Source organism: Chiloscyllium plagiosum, chromosome 43 (assembly GCF_004010195.1).
Source record: "Chiloscyllium plagiosum isolate BGI_BamShark_2017 chromosome 43, ASM401019v2, whole genome shotgun sequence".
In the NCBI taxonomy this organism is placed as follows: Eukaryota; Metazoa; Chordata; class Chondrichthyes; order Orectolobiformes; family Hemiscylliidae; genus Chiloscyllium; species Chiloscyllium plagiosum.
In genome coordinates, this window is record NC_057752.1 from 8,833,828 (window position 1) to 8,856,304 (window position 22,477).

Here is a 22,477-nt window from a genome sequence, read left to right on the forward strand (position 1 = left end):
AACCGACAACAAACTCGCATTCCTGGACGTCACAGTCTGAAGAAAGGACAACGGAGAACTACAAACCAGCGTATACAGAAAACCGACAAACACTGACTAAATACTTAACTACACCAGCAACCATCCCAACACACACAACCGAAGCTGTATCAGAACACTATTCCAACGAGCCACCACACACTGCAGCACAGACGAACTTCAGAAAACAGAGGAGAACCACCTATACAACGTATTCAAGAAGAACGGATACTCAAAAAAAACTATAGTGCGCAGATTCCTCAAGAACAAACCACGACAAGCAGATCAAACACAGCCAGAAACCCTAACCACCTTACCATACATCAAAGAAGTTTCAGAAATGACAGCCAGACAACTAAGACCCCTCAGAATCCGAATAGCACACAAACCCACCAACACTCTCAAACAAAATCCAACAAACTTAAAAGACCCAGTACAACCCATGGACAAAACCAACGTCATCGACAAAATTCCATGCAAGGACTGCCACAAACACTACGTAGGACAAACAGGAAGAAAGTTAGCCACCAGGATATACAAACACTAGCAAGCTACAAAAAGACACGACCCTCTCTTCCTCGTAGCCCTACACATGGATGAAAAAAAAACACCATTTCGACTGGGACAACACATCTATCGTGGGACAGGCTGAGCAAAGACATGTCAGAGAATTCCTAGAGGCCTGGCAATCCAACCACAAAGCCATAAACAAGCACATAGATCGAGATGCCATCTATCAACCCCTCAGAAAACGAACAGGAAATTACATCACCACAAACCCCAGGAACCCCATCCAGGAGAAAGTTATAAATAGAAAGCAGGAGACAACAGCTTCGCTTCACTTGGAGGTCGCCACTGATTATGTTACCTAGCCAGGTAATGAAATGTCTGGATATCAAACCTACACCCTAAACCTCAACCTGAGCTACAAACCTTCACAAACCTTGCACAAAAGGGTAACTAGGGAGAGAATAGGGCCCCTCAAAGATCAGCATGCCGGCTTTTGTGTGGAGCTGCAGAAAATGGGGGAGATACTAAACGAGTATTTTGCATCAGTATTTACTGTGCAAAAGGATTTGGAAGATATAGAAAGTAGTGAAATAGATGGTGACATCTTGCAAAATGTCCATATTACAGAGGAGGAAGTGCTGGATGTCTTGAAATGGGTAGAGGTGGATAAATCCCCAGGACTTGATCAGGTGTACTCTAGAACTCTGTGGGAAGCTAGAGGAGTGATCGCTGGGCCTCTTGCTGAGATATTTGTATCATCGATAGTCACAGGTGAAGTGCCAGAAGACAGGAGGTTGGCTAACGTGGTGCCACTGTTTAAGAAGGGTGGTAAGGACAAGCCAGGGAACTATAGACCAGTGAGCCTGACGTCGGTAGTGGGCAAGTTGTTCGAGGGAATCCTGAGGGACAGGATGTACCTGTATTTGGAAAGGCAAGGACTGATCAGGGATAGTCAACACGGCTTTGTGTAGGGGAAATCATGTCTCTCAAACTTGATTGAGGTTTTTGAAGAAGTAACAAAGAGGACTGATGAGGGCAGAGTGGTAGATGTGATTTATATGGACTTCAGTAAGGCGTTCCACAAGGTTCCACATGGGAGACTGATTAGCAAGGTTAGATCTCATGGAATACAGGGAGAAGTAGCCATTTGGATACAGAACTGACTCAAAGGTAGAAGACAGAGGGTGGTGGTGGAAGGTTGTTTTTCAGACTGGAGGCCTGTGACCAGTGGAGTGCCACAAGGATCGGTGCTGGGTCCTCTACTTTTTGTCATTTACATAAATTATTTGGATGCAAGCATAAGAGGTACCGTTAGGAAGTTTGCTGATGACACCAAAATTGGAGGTGTAGTGGACAGCGAAGAAGGTTTCCTCAGATTACAACAGGATCTTGATCAGATGGGCCAATGGGCTGAGAAGTGGCAGAAGGAGTTTAATTCAGATAAATGTGAGGTGCTGCATTTTGGGAAAGCAAATCTTAGCAGGACTTATACACTTAATGGTAAGGTCCTAGGGAGTGTTGCTGAACAAAGAGACCTTGGAGTGCAGGTTCATAGCTCCTTGAAAGTGGAGTCGCAGGTAGATAGGATAGTGAAGAAGGCGTTTGGTATGCTTTCTTTTATTGGTACAGGAGTTGGGAGGTCATGTTGAGGCTGTACATGACATTGGTTAGGCCACTGTTAGAATATTGCGTGCAATTCTGATCTCCTTCCTATCGGAAAGATGTTGTGAAACTTGAAAGGGTTCACAAAAGATTTGCAATGATGTTGCCAGGGTTGGAGGATTTGAGCTATAGAGAGAGGCTGAACAGGCTGAGGCTGTTTTCCCTGGAGCGTTGAGGCTGAGGTGTGACCTTATAAAGGTTTACAAAATTATGTGGGGCATGGATAGAATAAATAGACAAAGTCTTTTCCCTGGGGTGGGGGAGTCCAGAACTAGAGGGCATAGGTTTAGGGTGAGAGGGGAAAGATATAAAAGGGACCTAAGGGGCAATGTTTTCACGCAGCGAGTGGTACGTGTATGGAATGAGCTGCCAGAGGAAGTGGTGGGGACAGCTACAATTGCAACATTTAAAAGGCATTTGGATGGGTATATGAATAGGAAGGGTTTGGAGGGATATGGGCCGGGTGCTGGCAGGTGGGACTAGATTGGGTTGGGATTTCTGGTCGGCATGGACAGGTTGGACCGATGGGTCTGTTTCCATGCTGTACATCTCTATGACTTTATAACTCTACTGCAGATGCTGGAAATCTGAAACAGAGAAATGCTGGAGAAACTCGGCAGGTCTAGCTGCATCTGTGGAGAGAAAAACAGAGTTAATGTTTCAAGGCTGATATGACCGCTTCAGAAGAGTTTTTTCTCACTACAGATGCTATTAATCCTACTGAGTTGGAATTGTTGTAATATTTAATTACATATTAAAGGAATATAAATATGTCCACTGTTAGAGACTGATTTCATTTACTGTTTGATGTCTCAGTTTTAACTTCATTATAGTCTGATTATAGAATACTAATGGATCACTGTCTCTCTCATTTGCCTGGGGATTGCCAGTTATCCATCCAGTATTCGTGTCACCTATTCTGTAGATTACAGGAATTTCTGTAGCTATGAAAGCACTGGAAATCAGATTCCATTCCATTGCTACAGATTCCATTCCAGGCAATGTGCTAAAGTGAGTTAATATAGTGGTGATGGAGGAGAAGGAAGAAGTAAATTAACCATAGCAATAATGACATTGTTCTAAAAAGGAGTTTTATTTATGGTTAAGTTGCACAAGAACCTGTGGGTCTTGCTGTGTATATCATGAATCATGAAGGGACTGCCATGGTCCCAGGCTATGGTGCACAAAATGAGAGATTTGAGTGTCAAGCCAGAGTCAAGATTTTAAAAGACAAGAAACTAGACACTGAGAATTTCCAACATGAAAATCAGAGCTGGCAGCAGGGATGACAGCCTATTCTGTGATATCCCAGTGTTGGTGAGTTCTTCCAGCCACGGCAAGTGGTCGACTTGTGTTAGCATTGGACAAGAGGGTTGACATAGAGGAAGGGTATTTGGAATAATTAGATGAGATTGGGGATGATGGCACAAAAAAACTCATTCGGCCTCATGGAAAGAAACCCTCCATGAAAGTCAACAAAATTAATATGCACCCCAAGAAAATAAGGTTCAACCCCACATCTTGAAATAAGATGGATGATGGGCAAGCAGGAGAGGCTTATTATTGCGGTAAACATGTACCTGGCAAAAAAGCAAGAGCCAGTCTGTCTTGCACAATTATCAATTTATTATACAAACAAGTGACAAGCTATGTCCATCACGTAAAACCTGGGAGATGCTAATCACCACAAATATTTTTATTTTCTCACCACTTCTCTGTTTCTCTCTTCCTGTTATTTCTATTTGTCTTTCTCTGCTCACAGTATATCTGGGTTTGCAATTACAAGTGCTACTTTTTAGTTATTGGTGAGTGAGAGAAAATTCGAGGCAATTATGCAGGCGCGATGATCCCAACATTCACTGAAGCAGTGGTAGATCTCCATTAAAATATATAGGTTTTATTTTATAGGGCTGATAGCTTTAACACAGTATCTAAATTAACATAAGGGCGACATGGTGGCACAGTGGTTAGCACTGCTGCCTCACAGCGCCAGAGACCTGGGTTCAATTCCCGCCTCGGGCAACTGTTTGTGTAGAGTTTGCACATTGTCTGCGTGGGTTTTCTCCGGTTTCCTCCCACAGTCCAAAAATGTGGAGGTTAGGTGAATTGTCCATAGTGTTAGTTGTAGGGGAATGGGTCTGGGTGGGTTGCTCTTCGGAGGGCCAGTGTGGACTTGTTGGGCTGAAGTGCCTGTTTCCACACTGTAAGTAATCTAATTTTTAAAAATTAATAATAGCAGGATGATTCCCTATCTCCACCAACCACAACAAACACGCAGTAGATTCTGCTGGGGAGCTACAGCCAATAATCTTATTCCTTGTTATTATTGCTATGAAAGAATCCCTCTGTCTGGAGCTTGTCCAGTGTCAGCTAGACTGGCTGATCAGACTACTTCACTTGTCAGGCTTTGAAGAAAACTCCAAACAATGCAGTACCTCTCAGCCCGAGAATTAGTGATGCAAAAGCAAAGTCAAGTCGATGCTAGAATCTGAAATAAGAACAGAAACTGCTGGAAATACACAGCAGGTCAGGAAGCATCTGTAGAGAAGGAAAGTTAATGTCTCAGATCTGTGACCTTTCATCAGAACAGAAAATGAATGGCTAAGAATCATTGTTCACAGCAGCAAACACAGAAAAAACCTAACTCACAGGCAATGCAAGGTGACCGGTGTCAGTGGCAGCATGTGTCAGCCCAAATGAAAGCCTTTGTGACAAGAAAATAAAAAGTGGTAACAAACTGAAGTCAGTCTAAGTATCTGTAGTATAACAATATTTTTACAGGAGAACAAAAGCACTGTTTGACCTAACTTCTCTTCAAAGGCAGGATAGTGAAAATGGATCTGTTTTGCTGTGTGTAGCTCTTCTCTCCTCTTTCTCCTCCCCACCCCTATCAAGTACTCTTGTGCTCTTGTGAAAATGCTGATGGTTACAGACGATGCCTGATTAAAACGATCAATCCACAGCACAGAGGCACTGCAAAGGCTCAAACTGGGACAACCTTCACCTATATTACTTCCAGTTTCAGATAGCCAAGTGAGTTTTTGAAAAGCAGAAGTAAAACACAATTATAACTGATATACAAACGAGAATAAAAATACACAATGAGAATTTCCTGTATTTATATGATGGGGAAGGAGAGTGGATAAGTTGGAAAAATGTGAAACCCCTGAATATGTCCTGAAACGTTCCATTCTGTCTACATAACCCATTGGGTTAACCAATGCTTTGAATAGCATAGAGAAGAATATATTCAAATAGGTCCCAATGAGACACAGTGCATAGAAACAGCAATAGAAACAGTTTTTCTCAATATTCACCATAATCCTTTTACAAAAGAAACATTTGTTACGAGACTATTAAAGCTGAAGAATGAAGTAACACAGTGCACCTGGTCATATCGCTTCCCATTGAGATAGCAGAGAAAGGGGAAACTGGTTACTGGATTCCTTTCACAGATCTGATGCTTGCTGGTTTCAAAGAATAAAAGAATGATAACAGACAAGAGTCCATTATCCTTTGCTTCTCTGCAAAAACAATCCCTTGCCACTCTCCTGCAGCCTGCAAATATTCTCTCAGACAATCTCTTTTGAGACCTTGATTGAACCTGCCTGCACCACACTCTCAGGCAGTACATTCCAGATGCTCACCACTCACTGCATAAAGTTTTATTTTCTCACGTTGCATCTTTTGCCCATCACCTCAAATCAGAATCCTCTGGATCTCAATCCTTCCTCCAATGAGACTAGTTTCTCCCGATCTACTCTGCACAGACTTTTCATGATTTTCAAATCCCCTCTTAATCCTCTATTTTCCAAGGAGAACACACCCAGCTTCTCCAATCTATGTAGGTAATTGAGCAGAATTGGTGGAGATCTAAATAAACAATTTGATTTTCTTATTCATTACCTGTTTATTCTGATCATCCCAAGCTCCAGTATTTGGACCAGTAACAGAAATAATTACAAATTACAGTAAAATGACAGCAAAAGTAGCTTTTAGATTTATTGTTCCTGGATTTTCAAAGTCATTGCACAACTGACTTTGATATCAAAAGTGATAGCAAAAATAAAGCACATTGGTGTATTTGTCTGCACGAACTTACTGGATTTTCCCTGCCATCTCCTTGGTGGTGGTGATCAGTTGGCCTGAAATTGTCCGTCTTTACACCAGTTGTCTCTCCAATGTACCACTGCATTTGCTCAGAATCTTTACTAGGAGCACAAATGCTGACTTCTGGTTTCGGTGGGACTTTCCCAGCAGCTGTACCAAACAACCGTAACAAGTCAGTGGAACAGGAAACACTGAGATCTGTTCTCTTTTCATTTTAGAATCATCTTTTTTGTAACTCTTGTTTGCTCCAAACATTCACTGAAAATATGAATGTTTGCCATTGCCTTTCCGCCATCATCCCTTTAAGTAACATTCCCCAATCTATCATAGCCAACATCACAGAATCCCTACAGTATGGAAACAGGCCATTTGACCCAACAAATCCACATTGACCGTCCGAAGCATAACCCACGCAGACCCATTTCCCTCCCCTATTGCTCTACATTTACCCCTGACTAATGCACATAACCTACACATCCCTGAACACTATGGGCATATTAGCATGGTCAATTCACCTAACTTGCACATGTTTGGACTGTGGGAGGAAATTGGAGCACCCCGAGGAAACCCACACAGACACAGGGAGAATGTGCAAACTCCACACAGACAGTTGCCGGAGGCTGGAATTGAGCCCGGGTCCCTGGTGCTGTGAGGCAACAGTGCTAACCACTGAGCCACCGTGCCACCTCATACCATCATAGTTTCCACTGTTTAGATTCATGACCTGAGTTGCATAATCAACTATGTTACTGTCCATCTTGATGAGGAATTCTATTATATTATGTTATAGACCAGGCCAGACCCCTTGAAAACATTTCAAGAAGGCAGCCCAGCCCCTGCCTTTTCTAGTTGTATTTAGCAGAAAGAGTGGATATTCCAGGAGTGATGCAGCTGGCCCAACCACTCCGTTTTAAACAAAACAGAATTTATTTATACACGAGCAAAAGAGAACAGAACATGGAATAACATAACATATCTGAAAACTCCATCAACTCTATCACAACTTAATGATGCTGTTCCAAATACTTGCAACATCCCCATAAACACCCCCTTGGCAAACAAAAGGTAAAATTAAACACAGGTTCTGACAGGAGAGATGTCAGAGAGAGAGGGGATCAGCTCAGAACTGCTTCTTTGGGTCAAGCAGCTTCTCTGGATTCCCAGCTAAAACCTGACCAGCAGCTGTAAACAAACAGCCAGACTGCTAAACCCAAACCAAACTAAACCCTGAACTATGAGAAACTGGCCACTCCCCTTTCATTGTACAAGTGTTTTTAAAAAACTCTTGAAAGGCTTCTCAAGTAGATTTTTCCAGACATACCGGAACCTCTGCCTTTAAGATCCCTTGAAAACAAAACCAAGCACAACATAACCTTGTTAAAGGCGCAGCATCATCACAGTTATGGTCGCTCATTCTCAAGGGGCCTTGCACAGCTAGTTTGCAAATTATTCCTTTCTCACTACACAATACCTAGTCTAGGATGGCCTGTTCTCCAGCTGCTTCCTCAATGTACTGGCCCAGAAAACCATACCATATGCACTCCAGAGTTCCTCCTCTCCAATATTGTTACTAATTTGACCTGTCCAATCTCTATTCAAATTAAAGTCACCATAATTACAGATGTTCATTTATTGCTTGTGTCTCTAATTCTTTGTTAAATGCTGTCCTCAACATTACTACTACAGTTTAGGGATCAATATAGAACCCCCATTAATGTTTTCTGCCCCTGGTTGTTTCTCAACCCTACCCATACAGATTCCACATATTCAGGGCTGACATCCTTCTTCACTATTGCGTTCATTTCCTCTTTAAGTGGCAATGCAACTCCACTGCTTTTTCCTTTTTTTCTGTCCTTCCAAAATATTGGATACCCCTGGTCACCCTGCAGTCATGTCTCCATAATCCCACCTATATCAGACCTGTTTTCATCTATGTGCATGATTAATTCACCCACTTTATTGCAAATACTCTGCACATTAAGGCACAAAGCTTAAAGGTTTGTCGTTTTCACATTATTTGTGCCATTCCCATTATTTTCACTGTTTCCTTGTTTGCTCCTGGCCCTTGATTTCTCTGCATATCACTTTTCTTGAATAAACTTTCTATCGTTTGCTCTTGTCCTTGATTCCTCTTCCTCTGACTCCTGGCATAGGTTCCCATCCTCAAGCCATTTTAGTTTAGAGCCTCCCCAACCACTCTAGCAAACACTCCACATAGGACATCAGTTCTGGTCTTGCCCAAGTGTAATCCATCTAGTTTGTGCTGGTCCAGGAATCTGGAAACCTCCCTGGCACTTAAAATAACCCCACAAAGGCCAGTATCCCATCACCAAGTGACCCTTTATTTACACGTGCATAGTACTTGACATGGACCCAACTAGCTCAGAGCCAGCTCCTAGAATGAGCAGAACCCCTAACACGCCTGCTAATATTTTTCATCCTTTTTTTCTCTTTTATTCTATATCTTCCCCAACTCACTCATGGCTCTGTGTGTGTGTGTATATATATATATATATATATATATTTGCAAAAACTTTATTCTATCTTTTCCACCACCAGGAAAACACCTCTGTGGCTAGTGAAACATTAACAAACAAAGCTTGATAAGGACAAAGCTTACATCAAAGGGTAAAAGGGATGAGGGTGAGGAAGGGAGAGTAAGAGGGGACTAAATCAAAATACTGTTGGAGGGGGAAATAAAGCACTCCTCACCCCGTGGTGCCCACTTCTCCCTAAAGGCATTGAGAGCATTGGCAGGCACCACATTTCCTTCTCCAGGGACACCCGGGCTCAAACGTAACCATGGCAGAGGGGGCAGGCAGTCAGCAGAGATGACCCCCTCCACAGCCCGCTGCCTGGACCCGTTTATGGCTAGCTTTGCTAGGCCCAGGAGCAGACCCACGAGGAGATCCTCCGATCTGCCTGGGTACCCACTCGAGTGGGGCTGATGTACAACCAAAAGCAAAACAGAAGACCTTTCAGGTAACTAAAAAGGGGAAGCAAATGCCCACAACCGATATATAAATGGTCCATGGATACTCCTGTTTATTTCTGTCAGCTAGGACTTCCTGATTGGACCAGATTAACAGCCCTATTCAGAGAACTCATACTCTGAGATCCACCTGGCTGATCTGGTTCCAATCACTATATCCCTTCCCTCTGAGTCTGGGGACACAGGCCTCTTCTTTGTCTTGTAGCTTCTCCTGGGGTGTTTTTGTATTAGGTCCAGTTCCTCAGATTCTACCTCGGATACTGGCAGTGTACACCGAACCGTGACCCGTCTCTTGCACCCCGAGTACCATGGTCCAAAGTCATCTTCTTCTGCAGCTGGCATTGAGATTGTGACGTCTGCCGTGTCTATCTCGTCCTCAGAGGCTTCTTTGACACTCGCCAGAAGAGAGAATACATAGGTTCTGACAGCCTTGCCAGATGTTCGCGGGGCCAGGTATGTTTTTCTCCCACCCTATTTGCAGGTTTGCAGTTTTCATGTGTTCCATGTGCTTACTTAGGAACACCTCTCCTACCTGAACTTTGTACATCACGGGACCTCACATTGGCCATGTGTCTTACCTGTGCAGGGCCATTCCTGTGGTTCCTATACCAAACTTCGTCCCCTGAAGTAGGCTACTTCTCTCGCTTAGTGGTGTCTTGTGTCTGATAATCACATCCTTGATGCAATTTCACCTTCCCCTACCAAGTCTAGGACGATCAGATTTAACCTCCCCATTAGCAACCCTGCTGGAGCTATCCCTGTAGTTGCGTGAGGGGTGGTCCTACGATCAAATAGGAACCAGAACAGTTTGGTAACATGTGATGCTGTAGGCTGTTTCATTAAGCCAGCCTTCAAAGTTCAGACAGTGCTTTCCACCAGACCATTGGACAATGAATGGTATACAGGTGTCATTACATGCTAAATGGCATTCAACCTCAGGAAATACTCAAATTCTCTGCTAATAAATGATGGCCTCTTATATGTGACCAACACCTCCGGGAGTCTGTGTATTAAAAAAGATGCTCACAAATTTTCAAGTGTTGCCTCTGTGTTTGATGAATGAACTGTATGCACATCCAACCACTTTGAGTGGGTGTCCACAATGACTAAATAATAGAGTCCATGAAAGGACCTGCAACATGTAACCGAGTCCAGGATTTACCCAGCCATTCCCATGAACATGGGGGAACTGCTGATGGTAATGTTTGTCCTTGTTGGCCTTCTGTGCACTGCCCCACCAATGTGATTACATCTGCATCCAATCCTGGCCACCAGACATAACTTCTCGCTAATATCTTCACTGGATAACCCTGGTAGAGTTCAGCCAGTATGTTGTCCTCCACTGTGATACGTCCCGTTGGGTCCAAAAAGGTTTCAATTCTACTTGTGATGGCCCTTTTGTTTCCCCCATCACCTTCAGCAGTTTTGTTTTGCCAGGCAGCCACCATCTGATACTTTTATCGGTGACTGGAAGGGTGTGCAGAAAGTTGAAAACCTGAACGGACTATTCTAGTGGCAGCACCACTGGTTGTGCATCTGCCAGTGGGAGGTGGCTCAAGGCATCCACGTTTGCTACGTGACCTCCCAGATGGTGTTCCAACATGTCATTGTATGCACTTAGAATGAAAGCACACTGCTGAATTCATCTTCAAGCTATGAGACTCCTAAAGTAGCCCGAGCAGTGGTTTGTGGTCTGTTGCCATTACAAGTTTACATCTGTAAAGATATTGGTGGAACTTTCTCACACCAATGATGACTGCCAAACCTTGTTTCTCTTCTTTTGGCAACAGCCAAAATCGGGGAAGTATAAGCTATTGGGCGTTCCTCTCCGCTGGGCTAACACTATCTGATATTGTACGGGGAAGCATTGCATGTCATCACCAGATCTTGCCTGGGATCATAGTGTGCCAAGATCTTCGACGACAATAGCTTCTTCTTCACTAAAGGCTACATTTGGGCTACGAGATTGTTTCAAAGGCTAACCCTTTTTCATTAGCAGATGTAAGGGTAATAGGATGAACATCAGTTTATGTATGAATTTTCTATAATAATTCACCAACCTAAGGAAAGACCTAAGCTGTGGTACAGACGTGGAGGCCAGGGCACCTTTGATCACACTCATTTTATCCTCCAACAGGTGTAACCTGGTCTTGTCAACTCTGTAACCCAAGTAGGTCTCTTGGGGTGCTTGGAACACACCTTTTTCCCTCCGGAGGTGTATACCCACCTTGGAGAAATGTTGAAGCATTATGTCCAAGTTCTCTAAATGTTCTTTTTTAGTCTTCCTGGTTTTCAGCACGTCACCTCAATAAATGGCAACCTGGGGTAAACCTTGTAAGATGTTCTCCATGGTCCACTGGAAAATGGCACAGGATGACGATACCCCAAATGGCAGTCTCACATATTGGTACAAACCCTTATGGGTATTCATTGTAGCATACTTCTGGGAATCCTCATCTAATCGCAATTGCAGGTATGCATGGCTCATGTCCAGCTTTATGAAGGACAGCTGCCCTGCCAGATTTGCGTTAAGTCCTCTATGCAAGGGATTGGGTATTTATCCAACTGCAAAAAGCAGTTTCCTGTTATTTAAAATCCTCACAAAGGCGAACCGACCCAATGGGGCTTCACAATCGGTATGACAGGTGCTGCCCATTCCACAAACTACACTGGTTGGATGATTCCTTCACTTTCCAGCCCCTGATTTCTGCCTCTACTTTCATAAGGCAGATGGCACTGCGCAGGTCTCGCAGAATCATGGAATTGCTTCCTGGTCAACATGCCAGGTGGCCTTGGCTCCTTTGATAGTCCCTCAACCTTCCTGATAAATTTCCAGGTATTTAGTTAGGCATTCACTCAGGTAGACATTTTCTAATCAAAACACGTTGGGATAATCAAGGTGAATCTTTCTCAACCAATTCTGCCCCATCCAGCTTGGGCCTGAGCCTTTTACTACAATCAGTGGGAACTGAGCCAGCTGCTTCTCATAAGGGACCAGAACTGAACTTGTACTCTTAATCTGTAAAGGTTCCCCGGTATAGGTTTTTCAGCTTGTCTGAGGTCTTGCACATGCTGAAGAATTGGAGTCCAGAGTAAATTTTGGTGAAGTTCCGCAATCACTGAAACAGCCACTCCAGTCAAGCAGCATCAGAGAAACCTAGACCTGAAACGTTAACTCCCCTGCTCCCCTGAAGCTGCTTGATCTGCTGTACTTTTTGCAGCTCCATGCTTTATCAATTGCACATCATTAATCCCACATACCAAACAGTCTCTCAGCACTTCATTAAGGGTTAAACCAAAATCACAAGCCTTTGCCAGTAGTCTTAACCTCATCAAAAATTCTGATGGATTCTCCTGGTTCTCGAAGTGCCAAATAAAACCAATCACGTCTCAAAATTGGGGGAGGCTTGGGGTGGTAATATTCCTCAGCTAAATCAGTCAACTCTTGAAAGGTTTTAGTATCTCGTGCCTCAGGGAAATGTTAGGCTTCTAACAACCACAAAAGCTGTGGATCCACAAGTGGTCAGGAGAATTACTAAATTGCTTTTTATCTGCCTCAGTGTCATTTGCCCAGAGAAAACCTCATTCTTTCCACATACTAGACCCAGTCTTCAACAGCAGGATCAAACAAGTCAAGCTTCCCAAATAGCAGCATGATACCAGAAATGCTTACCCCAATTCCAAGATGATTGTTGAAGCGAATGTTTTCAGGGATATGTATTCCTTTCATCGCCACTGGAAATACCTCCATGAAGGCCGATATCCTGTCACCAAGTCAGCCTTTATCTACACGTGCACAGTACATGACACTGACCCAGCTAGCACAGAGTCAGCTCCTAGAGTGAACAGAACCCCGCACATTCCTGTTTATTTCTTTTCTTTCCCTTTTTTAGGAAGTGACAATGGAAATTGAAGAGGTACTGGCCAGAAACTTTAAGTCTTCCTTTGTCTCAGAGGTGATGTCACCTGACTGCAGAATCTGAACACGTTACATCCTTGCTCAAAACATTTTGCTGGGCTCAACCTAGCAATTACAGATCAGTTAATTGGACTAACAGGCACATGAAGAAATGTAGATCCATTAGAGTGAGCTGGCATGACTTCTTAAGGGACAATCGCATTTCATTAATTCATCTGCAAGGACTATGTATCATTCTATTTTGAAATTTAAATGGTAAAATGGAGGAATGGACTGCTCCAATGTGGAGAATGAACCATATAATCAAAGGGACAGTGGAAAATATGTGGGTGTTCTTCTATTAGTTACACAAGAGCCCTGAAATAACTGCACAGAAAGATACTCCAGTTTGTATCTGTCAGCCAGGGCTCCCTGACTGGACCAGATTAACAGCCCCAATCAGGGAACTCATATTCTTTGAGATCCACCTGGTTAACCTCGTCACAATCACTGCAGATACTTTCTGGAGTTGAACATTACTCATTTTCTGGGTTCACGCAAGACCACATGAGATAGGAACTGAAGCAGGCCATCCAGTCCATCGAGCCTGTTACACAATTCACTGAGATCATGGCTGATCTAATAATCCTCAACTCTATTTTCGCCATTTTCAACTCTCCCACAGGCGGAAACAACCATTCTGCACCTATCCTGTCAAGTCCTCTAAGAATCTTGTATGTTTCAATAAGGTCACCTCTCTTTCTTCTAAACTCCAATGAGTACAGGCCCAACCTACTGAACCTCTCCTCATAAGACAGCTCCTCCAAACCCAAGATAGGCTGAGTGAACTTCATCTGGAATCTCTCTAATGCCAATATATCTTTCCTTAGATAAGGGACCCAAGATTGTTCTCAGTACTATATTCCACTGTGTCTGACTAGTATCTTGCATAACTTTTAAACAAGGCTTCCTGACTTTTACACTCCATTAACTTTGAATTAAAGGCCAACATTCCATTTGCGTTTCCTGTTGAACTTGGATGCCATTCACTCATGGGATGTGAGTATCGCTGGCTGGGCCAGCATTTATTGCCCATTCCTTGTTGCTCTTGAGAAGGTGGTGGTGAGCTACCTTCTTGAACTTCTACAGTCCAGTTGGTGTTGTTCCACCCACAATGCCAATAGGGAGAGAGTTGCAAGATTTTGAGCCAGGTAGATATATTCTTGTTAAGCAAGTGGGTGAAAGGTTATCTGGATAGATGGGGATGAAGATCTGAGGTTACATCAGAAGCTGAAAGAATTGGGGATACTGTAAATCAGAAACAAAAACAAAATGTTAACTCTGATTTCTCTTTACAGATGCTGCCTGATCTCCTGAGCTTTTCCAGGAACTTCTGTTTTTGTTTCTGAGGATACAACCACATCAGCCACGATCTTAGTGAATGGCTGAGTAGGTTGAGGAGCTGAATGGTCTACTCCTGCTCCTTGTCCATATGTTTCTTTATTCATATACAGTACTAAGGAAATGTTGTATCATCAGGGATACCACCTTGTCGCATTAAGCTGAGCCCCCTGATGGAACATATAATGGCATTATTAGAAAAAGAAATGGAAGTTCTCCTTTTCCTTTCCCTTGACCAACGCCATCGAAAACAGGTTGTCTATAAGCTCATCTCATTGCATTTTGTGAAATCTTGTTGCCATGTCACTGAACTACAACTGCCCTTCATATCTGAGTTAGGGATGGGGGAAAACTTGCCATTTATCAACCCAAGCCTGAACATTGCCCAAGACTTGCTGCATGTGGACACAGACCATTCCCATATCTGAGGAGTTATGAATAGTGCTGAACATTGTGCAGTCATCAGCAAACATCCCCACTTCTGACCTTATCATGGAAGGAAGGTCATTGATGAAGCAGTTGAAGATGATTGGGCCTGGGAAATTACCCTGAGGAACTCCTGCAGAAATGTCCTGGGACTGAGATGATCAGCCTCCAACAACTATAACCATATTCTTTTTACGAGGTATGAGTCCAATTATTTGCCCCCTCATTCCTCTCAAGTTTGGTTTTGCCATGGCTCTTTGAGCTGGAGTATGGAGTACAGTTCCGGTTGCCACATTTTAGGAAGGATATGAAGAGAGTTTACAAGAATGGTTCCGAGGGTGAAAAACTTTAGGTTTGAGGATAGATTGGAGAAGTTGAGTCTGTTTTCCTTGAAGAGGAGAATGCTAAGAGAAGATCTGATTGAGATTTTCAAAATTGTGAAAGATCTGGTCAGAGTAGTCAGGGAGAAGCTGCTCCTGCTTGTAAACAGATCAAGAACCAGAGGACACAGATTTCAAGTGATTTGCAAAATAAGTAAATGCGACATGAGAAAAAAAAAGCAAGTGGTTCAGATCTGGCATGTACTGCATGGAAGTGTGGTGGAAGCAGGTTCAGTTGAGACAAATGGAAGGTATTAGATGATTGTTTGAATAGACATAGTATGCAGGGTTATGGGGAAAGGACAGGAAAATGGCAATAAGTCATTTGAAGAATCAGTGCTGGCACAACTGGCTGAGTGATCTCCTGCATCCTAACACTTCTGTCATTCTGTGGTGCCATATTCAGTCAAATGTTTAGATTTAGATTTTATTGCCATGTGTACTCAAGTATAGAAGTACAGGAACATAGTGGAAAGTATCTAATGGCGCCACACACTGCACTATCCTAGGTTCGAAGGTACCTAAGTGCAAAAAACTCAGGGACAAAGTAGTAAAAGAAACAAAATTAACAAGTTAAGCATTACAGACCTTCATAGAATAAGTAGAAAAATAAAGAAATAAGGTAATAATTAACATTAAAGTCCATCTTAATATAAATGAGAAAAATAAAGGAATAAAGTTAGAAGTTCAACAGTTTCTGATGACTGCTTGCTGAGGCCTCATCTCTGCTTAGCTCACTCTCCAGGAGACCTCAGCTGCCTGTTCTCAAAATTACTGCCGCAGATACCAGGGGACCGCCCTCACTGTTCGCTCTTCCTGCATCAGGCTGCAATGCCATCACTGCTGCTAATGCTTCTGAAGCTGTTGCCTCTGATCTCTTCTTGCTGCCTCTGGAATATGTCCGGACAGGACCCACTCGCAGTCTCTGATCACCGGGTACGCGCTGGGTCCCACTCTCACCAACGATTGCCTCGGACACCAGAATAAGACACTATCCTGGGCTCCAAAAGACTCCCACTCCGAGCCGAGAGACCGCCATGGGCCACCAAGAGACCACCACAGGTCACTGAAAGACCCCCACGCCAGGCCGGGAGGCTGCCATGCTGAGAGGACACCTTGCCGGATCCCTGATGAGGTTGGGAGAAGAAAGAATGTTGCCTTGATAATAAGTTACACTCTTTTTCCCTTTTGAGTTCATGTTTGGACTAAGACTGTAATGAGGTCAGGAGGCGAGTGCCCCTGGCAGAATCCAAACTGAGCATTAGTAAGCATGTTATTACTGTGAAAATGGGATGATATCCCTTGATCCTGGTGCAGAGCAGACTTGATGGGCAGAATGGCCTACCTTCACTCCTACATCTAATGTGACTTCAATTTATTAGTTTTCTGCAGGTAAACACAACTTAGTTTCCTACCATGTGTTGCTTTCCAGTTTATATTATGGAACCATAAACTAGTAGAAATACTATATTAAAGGGAAAGTGAAATGTTCTTCTGTTCCCATTGTTACAAGCAGTTCCTTTTTCTTTGTGGCAGTGATTCATGAGGGACAAATTGCATCTTGTTCATTGCAGCCATGTGAGTGGCAGATGGAACCTGGACACAAAGTGCTCCACAGGGCTACTGATGAAGTTCACCACAGAATGAGTCGCTGACGTCACCCATGCTCTACCATGAGGGAGAATAACACTTGGACTTAATTATCATACATCCTCTGAATTAGTTATTGAGTGGTACTAGCAGATGCAGTCCTCTCACTTCAATGTAACTTGTGTGATGCAATATTTAAGTTTCTAATCATTTAGAACATTTTTTTAAAACTAACATGGTGAACTGCTTCAATTTCTCAGTCACATAATCTGTGACTTCTGATGACTTGTTTTAGGTAAGTGCTCAGAGTTTTGTCCCAGCGCAGTAACTTGGAAATAGGACTGAACTGAGTGAATTCAAGACAGAACAGAAGGTTGCATCACTTAATAGGTGGTCCAGGCAGCTTCTTACCCTTCAGATCAAAAGCCTTCACACTTTGCCATTCAAGTTACCTAAAAGATGCCCAAATTCTCTCTCATTTAAAAAACAGGTTATCAGCAAATTACATCTTACAAGGCTGGCAGAGCAGTCATCTACCTCTGGATAGGTTACTGAGTGATCACATTTTCCTAATTCTTTCTTCAACACAACCTTACAAACGCCACGTGTATTGTAATGTTGAACTAATGTAAGGATGCCTGCAAAAAGGCATAACCTAGATCGGACTTACAGTGGATAGGGGCTCTGGCACAATTTAAATAATGGGGACTGCTATATTTAAAATAATTATGTGATATAGCTGCGTATTGTAATTTTGGTTACTGCTTGCTTGGAGGCACTCACTCAATTACTTGTATTTCTTACCGCTGTCTCTTACTCCTTGTATTTGTTGATTTGGAAGATAGCAATATGCATCCCTTTGAAAATATAATCTAAATGCAAAGCAAGTACAGGTCATTCTGCTTTAACACGCCAGTTGTGTTCCTCTGCAACCTCGCGCTACGCTCTGTGGAAAACCGCTATAGAAAAATTGCAAAACCCGTTCAGGAGAAAGTTCATGTTATCCAAACAATGTCCATAATTGGTCAATTGCGTTATAGCCAATTTGCACTGACGAAACGTACATTATAGCAGAATGATGTGCAGAAATGACGGATGTGGTCCGTTTACTTTGAATGCACAGCAGCCAATAATGGAGCAATAGAAGGTTGAATCCGATGTCCATGACTATCAGTGGAGAATGCTTTCACCAGGCAGCAAATAATTGGTTCATCGTTAAACAAATCAGAAGGAAGAAATAGGGTGTTATAGACACAAAATATAATGCAACATAGTCGCATCAAATTGAACGAAATTAGACTTTTGGAAGTACTTCCATTGCTCATAATGGTGAGCCTGCATTCTTAATTGTGCTGTCATGAGGAAATTAAGACTGCAAAGCAAACAGTTCTCTGTCTCTGGCAAAGTATCAGTTTGCAAATTCTGCTGCTTTCTGTGGCACTAACCAGAAAGAAAGATTTGTTTTAAATAATCACTACATTATTAATCCATTTTTTTTGGCTGCCTATTTTAATCACAAGGTAATCTGACATACAATGATTCATGCTCCCATTCTGATATAATTCATATCTCATGTCATGTCATTGCACACTCATCCATTATTGTTTGATTTAACTCCTGCTTTCTTGCTCCTTTGTAACTTTGTTTTTATTCACTCGGGAGGAGGGCATCATTGGCAAGGCCAGTATTTATTGTCCAGAGAGTAGTTAAGAGTCAACCACATTGCTGTGGGTTTGGAGTCACATGTAGGTCAGAGCAGGTGAGAATGGCAGTTTCCTTCCCGAAAGGACATTAGTGAACCAGATGGGTTTTTCTAACAATTGATTCATGGGCATCATTAGATCCTTAATTGTAGATTTTTACCTTACTATGTCCAAACTGGCTGTCATGTTTCTTCTGTACAACAGTGACCTGTACAAGAAGACCGGATTGCACCTAAATTGGAAGGGGACTAATATACTGGCAGGGAAATTTGCAAGAGCTGTTTGGGAGGATTTAAACTAGTGAGGTGGGGTGGGGGGGGTGAGGGGTTGGTGGCTGGCTGGGGTGGTGGGGCAGATGAACTCAGGGCATGGTTAGGAACATGGGACTGGGATATCATAGCAATTACGGAAACATGGCTCAGGGATGGGCAGGACTGGCAGCTTAATGTTCCAGGATACAAATGCTACAGGAAGGATAGAAAGGGAGGCAAGAGAGGAGGGGGAGTGGCATTTTTGATAAGGGATAGCATTACAGCTGTGCTGATGGAGGATATTCCCGGAAATACATCCAGGGAAGTTATTGGGTGGAACTGAGAAATAAGAAAGGGATGATCACCTTACTGGGATTGTATTATAGACCTCCCAATAGTCAGCAGGAAATTGAGAAACAAACTTGTGAGGAGATCTCAGCTATCTGTAAGAATAATAGGGTAGTTATGGTAGGGGATTTTAACTTCCCAAACATAGACTGGGACTGCCATAGTGTAAAAGGTTTAGATGGAGAGGAATTTCTTAAGTGTGTACAAGACAACTTTCTGATCCAGTATGTGGATGTACCTACTAGAGAAGGTGCAAAACTTGACCTACGCTTGGGAAATAAGGCAGGGCAGGTGGCTGAGGTGTCAGTTGGGGAGCACTTTGGGGCCAGCGACCATAATTCTATTAGATTTTTAAAAATCATGGAAAAGAATAGACCAGATATAAAAGTTGAAGTTCTAAATTGGAGAAAGGCAAATTTTGATGGTATTAGGCAAGAATTTTCGATTGGGGACAGATGTTCGCAGGTAAAGATTAGATTAGATTACTTACAGATTACTTACAGTGTGGAAACAGGCCCTTCGGCCCAAAAAGTCCACACCGCCCCACCGAAGCGCAACCCACCCATACCCCTACATTTACCCCTTACCTAATACTACAGGCAATTTAGCATGGCCAATTCACCTGACCTGCACATCTTTGGACTGTGGGAGGAAACCGGAGCACCAGGAGGAAACCCACGCAGACACGGGGAGAACGTGCAAACTCCACACAGTCAGTCGCCTGAGGTGGGAATTGAACCCGGGTCTCTGGCGCTGTGAGGCAGCAGTGCTAACCACTGTGCCACCGTGCTGCCCACGGCAAAGGGACGGCAGGAAAATGGGAAGCCTTCAGAAATGAGATAACGAGAATCCAGAGAAAGTATATTCCTGTTTGGGTGAAAGGAAAGGCTGGTAGGTATCGGGAATGCTGGATGACTAAAGAAATTGAGGGTTTGGTTAAGAAAAAGCAGGAAGCATATGTAAGATATAGACAGGATAGATCGAGTGAATCCTTAGAAGAGTATAAAGGAAGTAGGAGTATACTTAAGAGGGAAATCAGGAGGACAAAAAAGGGGTCAAGTGATAGTTTTGGCAAATAGAATTAAGGAGAATCCAAAGGGTTTTTACAAATACATTAAGGACAAAAGGGTAACTCGGGAGAGAATAGGGCCCCTCAAAGATCAGCAAGGCAGGCTTTGTGTGGAGCCGCAGAAAATGGGGGAGATACTAAACGAGTATTTTGCATCAGTATTTAGGGAAATAGATGGTGACACCTTGCAAAATGTCCATATCACAGGGGAGGAACTGCTGGATATCTTGAAACGGGTAAAGGTGGATAAATCTCCAGGACCTGATCAGGTGTACCCTAGAACTCTGTGGGAAGCGAGAGAAGTGATTGCTGGGCCTCTTGCTGAGATATTTGTATTATCAATAGTCACAGGTGAGGTGCCAGAAGACTGGAGGTTGGCTAACGTGGTGCCACTGTTTAAGAAGGGTGGTAAGGACAAGCCAGGGAACCATAGACCAGTGAGCCTGACGTCGGTGGTGGGCAAGTTGTTGGAGGGAATCCTGAGGGACTGGATTTACATGTATTTGGAAAGGCAAGGACTGATCAGGGATAGTCAACATGGCTTTGTGCGTGGAAAATCATGTCTCACAAACTTGATTGAGTTTTTTGAAGAAGTATCAAAGAGGATTGATGAGGGCAGGGCAGTCGATGTGATCTATATGGACTTCAGTAAGGTTCGACAAGGTTCCCCACGGGAGATTGATTAGCAAGGTTAGATCTCACTGAGAACAGGGAGAACTAGTCATTTGGATACAGAACTGGCTCAAAGGTAGAAGACAGAGGGTGGTGGTGGAGGGTTGTTTTTCAGACTGGAGGCCTGTGACCAAATGGAGTGCCACAAGGATCGGTGCTGGGTCCTCTACTTTTTGTCATTTACATAAATTATTTGGATGCAAGCATAAGAGGTACAGTTAGTAAGTTTGCAGATGACACCAAAATTGGAAGGAAAGTGGAGTCGCAAATAGATAGGATAGTGAAGAAGGCGTTTGGAATGCTTTCTTTTATTGGTCAGAGTATTGAGTACAGGAGTTGAGAGATCATGTTGCGGCTGTACAGGACATTGGTTAGGCCACTGTTGGAATACTGCGTGCAATTCTGGTCTCCTTCCTATCGGAAAGATGTTGTGAAACTTGAAAGGGTTCAGGAAAGATTTATAAGGATGTTGCCGGGGCTGGAGGATTTGAATTATAGGGAGAGGTTGAACAGGCTGGGGCTGTTTTCCCTGGAGCATCGGAGGCTGAGGGGTGACCTTATAGAGGTTTACAAAATTATGAGGGGCTTGGATAGAGTAAATAGCCAAAGTCTTTTCCCTGGGGCGGGGGAGTCCAGAACTAGAGGGCAGAGGTTTAGGGTGAGAGGGGAAAGATATAAAAGAGACCGAAGGGGCAACTTTTTCACACAGAAGGTGGTACGTGTATGGAATGAGCTAGCAGAGGAAGTGGTGGAGGCTGGTACAATTGCAACATTTAAGAGGCATTTGGATGGGTATATGAATAGCAAGGGTTTGGAGGGATATGGGCCGGGTGCTGGCAGGTGGGACTAGATTGGGTTGGGATATTTGGTCTGCATGGACAGGTTGGACCGAAGGGTCTGTTTCCGTGCTGCACGTCTCTATGACTCTATAACAGTATTAACACTTCAAAAGGCACTTCTATAGCTGGATAGCGCTTTAGGATCTCCTGAATCAGACGAGATGTTCTGTGAGGCCAATCTTGCTATTTTGGTTGCACCTCCCTCTCACCATCATTGCTGCGGGAACTCCCTCAGATATACATTCCAGCACATGGAGCCAGTTAATAGCAGGCAATGATGAGGGGTGGGATCCTAAGGTGCTGAAGTCAGTCAATGCCATTCATACACATTGATATTCCTGCTATCACATGATGTATTTGGTGCTTTTCATACAACCCCAACCATAGCGCCTTGTTACTGGCCAAGGAGTGATGCCACAAGACACTATGAAACACCGACAGGCAAAACAGTTACAGTGAGAGCCACACAAATGGTGAAATGCAAGAGTTTATTAAATATAATAACTTCAACTAAGATTGTATGAAAAACAAACTTACATGGCATTACTGGGGAAAAGAAACTAGACACATGACATCAGATGACGAACAAAAGCTATTTACATCACATC

At 43.3% G+C, this 22,477-nt stretch overlaps 1 protein-coding gene across 5 annotated transcripts in view; it reads right to left on the bottom strand.

Annotated features, from left to right (window-relative positions):
* The window catches only part of tank (TRAF family member-associated NFKB activator), a 64,712-nt gene extending 58,342 nt beyond the window's left edge, over window positions 1–6,370 (bottom strand). For all 5 annotated transcript variants that reach the window (XR_006310007.1, XR_006310008.1, XR_006310006.1 and 2 more), the window contains exon 1: window positions 6,293–6,370. Coding sequence is in view for 1 of the 5 variants with exons in the window: in XM_043681947.1 (XP_043537882.1) it covers window positions 6,293–6,309 (17 nt within the window). In the remaining 4 variants the exon portion in view is untranslated. The remainder of the gene's footprint in view (window positions 1–6,292) is intronic.
* Window positions 6,371–22,477: the final 16,107 nt, after the last annotated feature.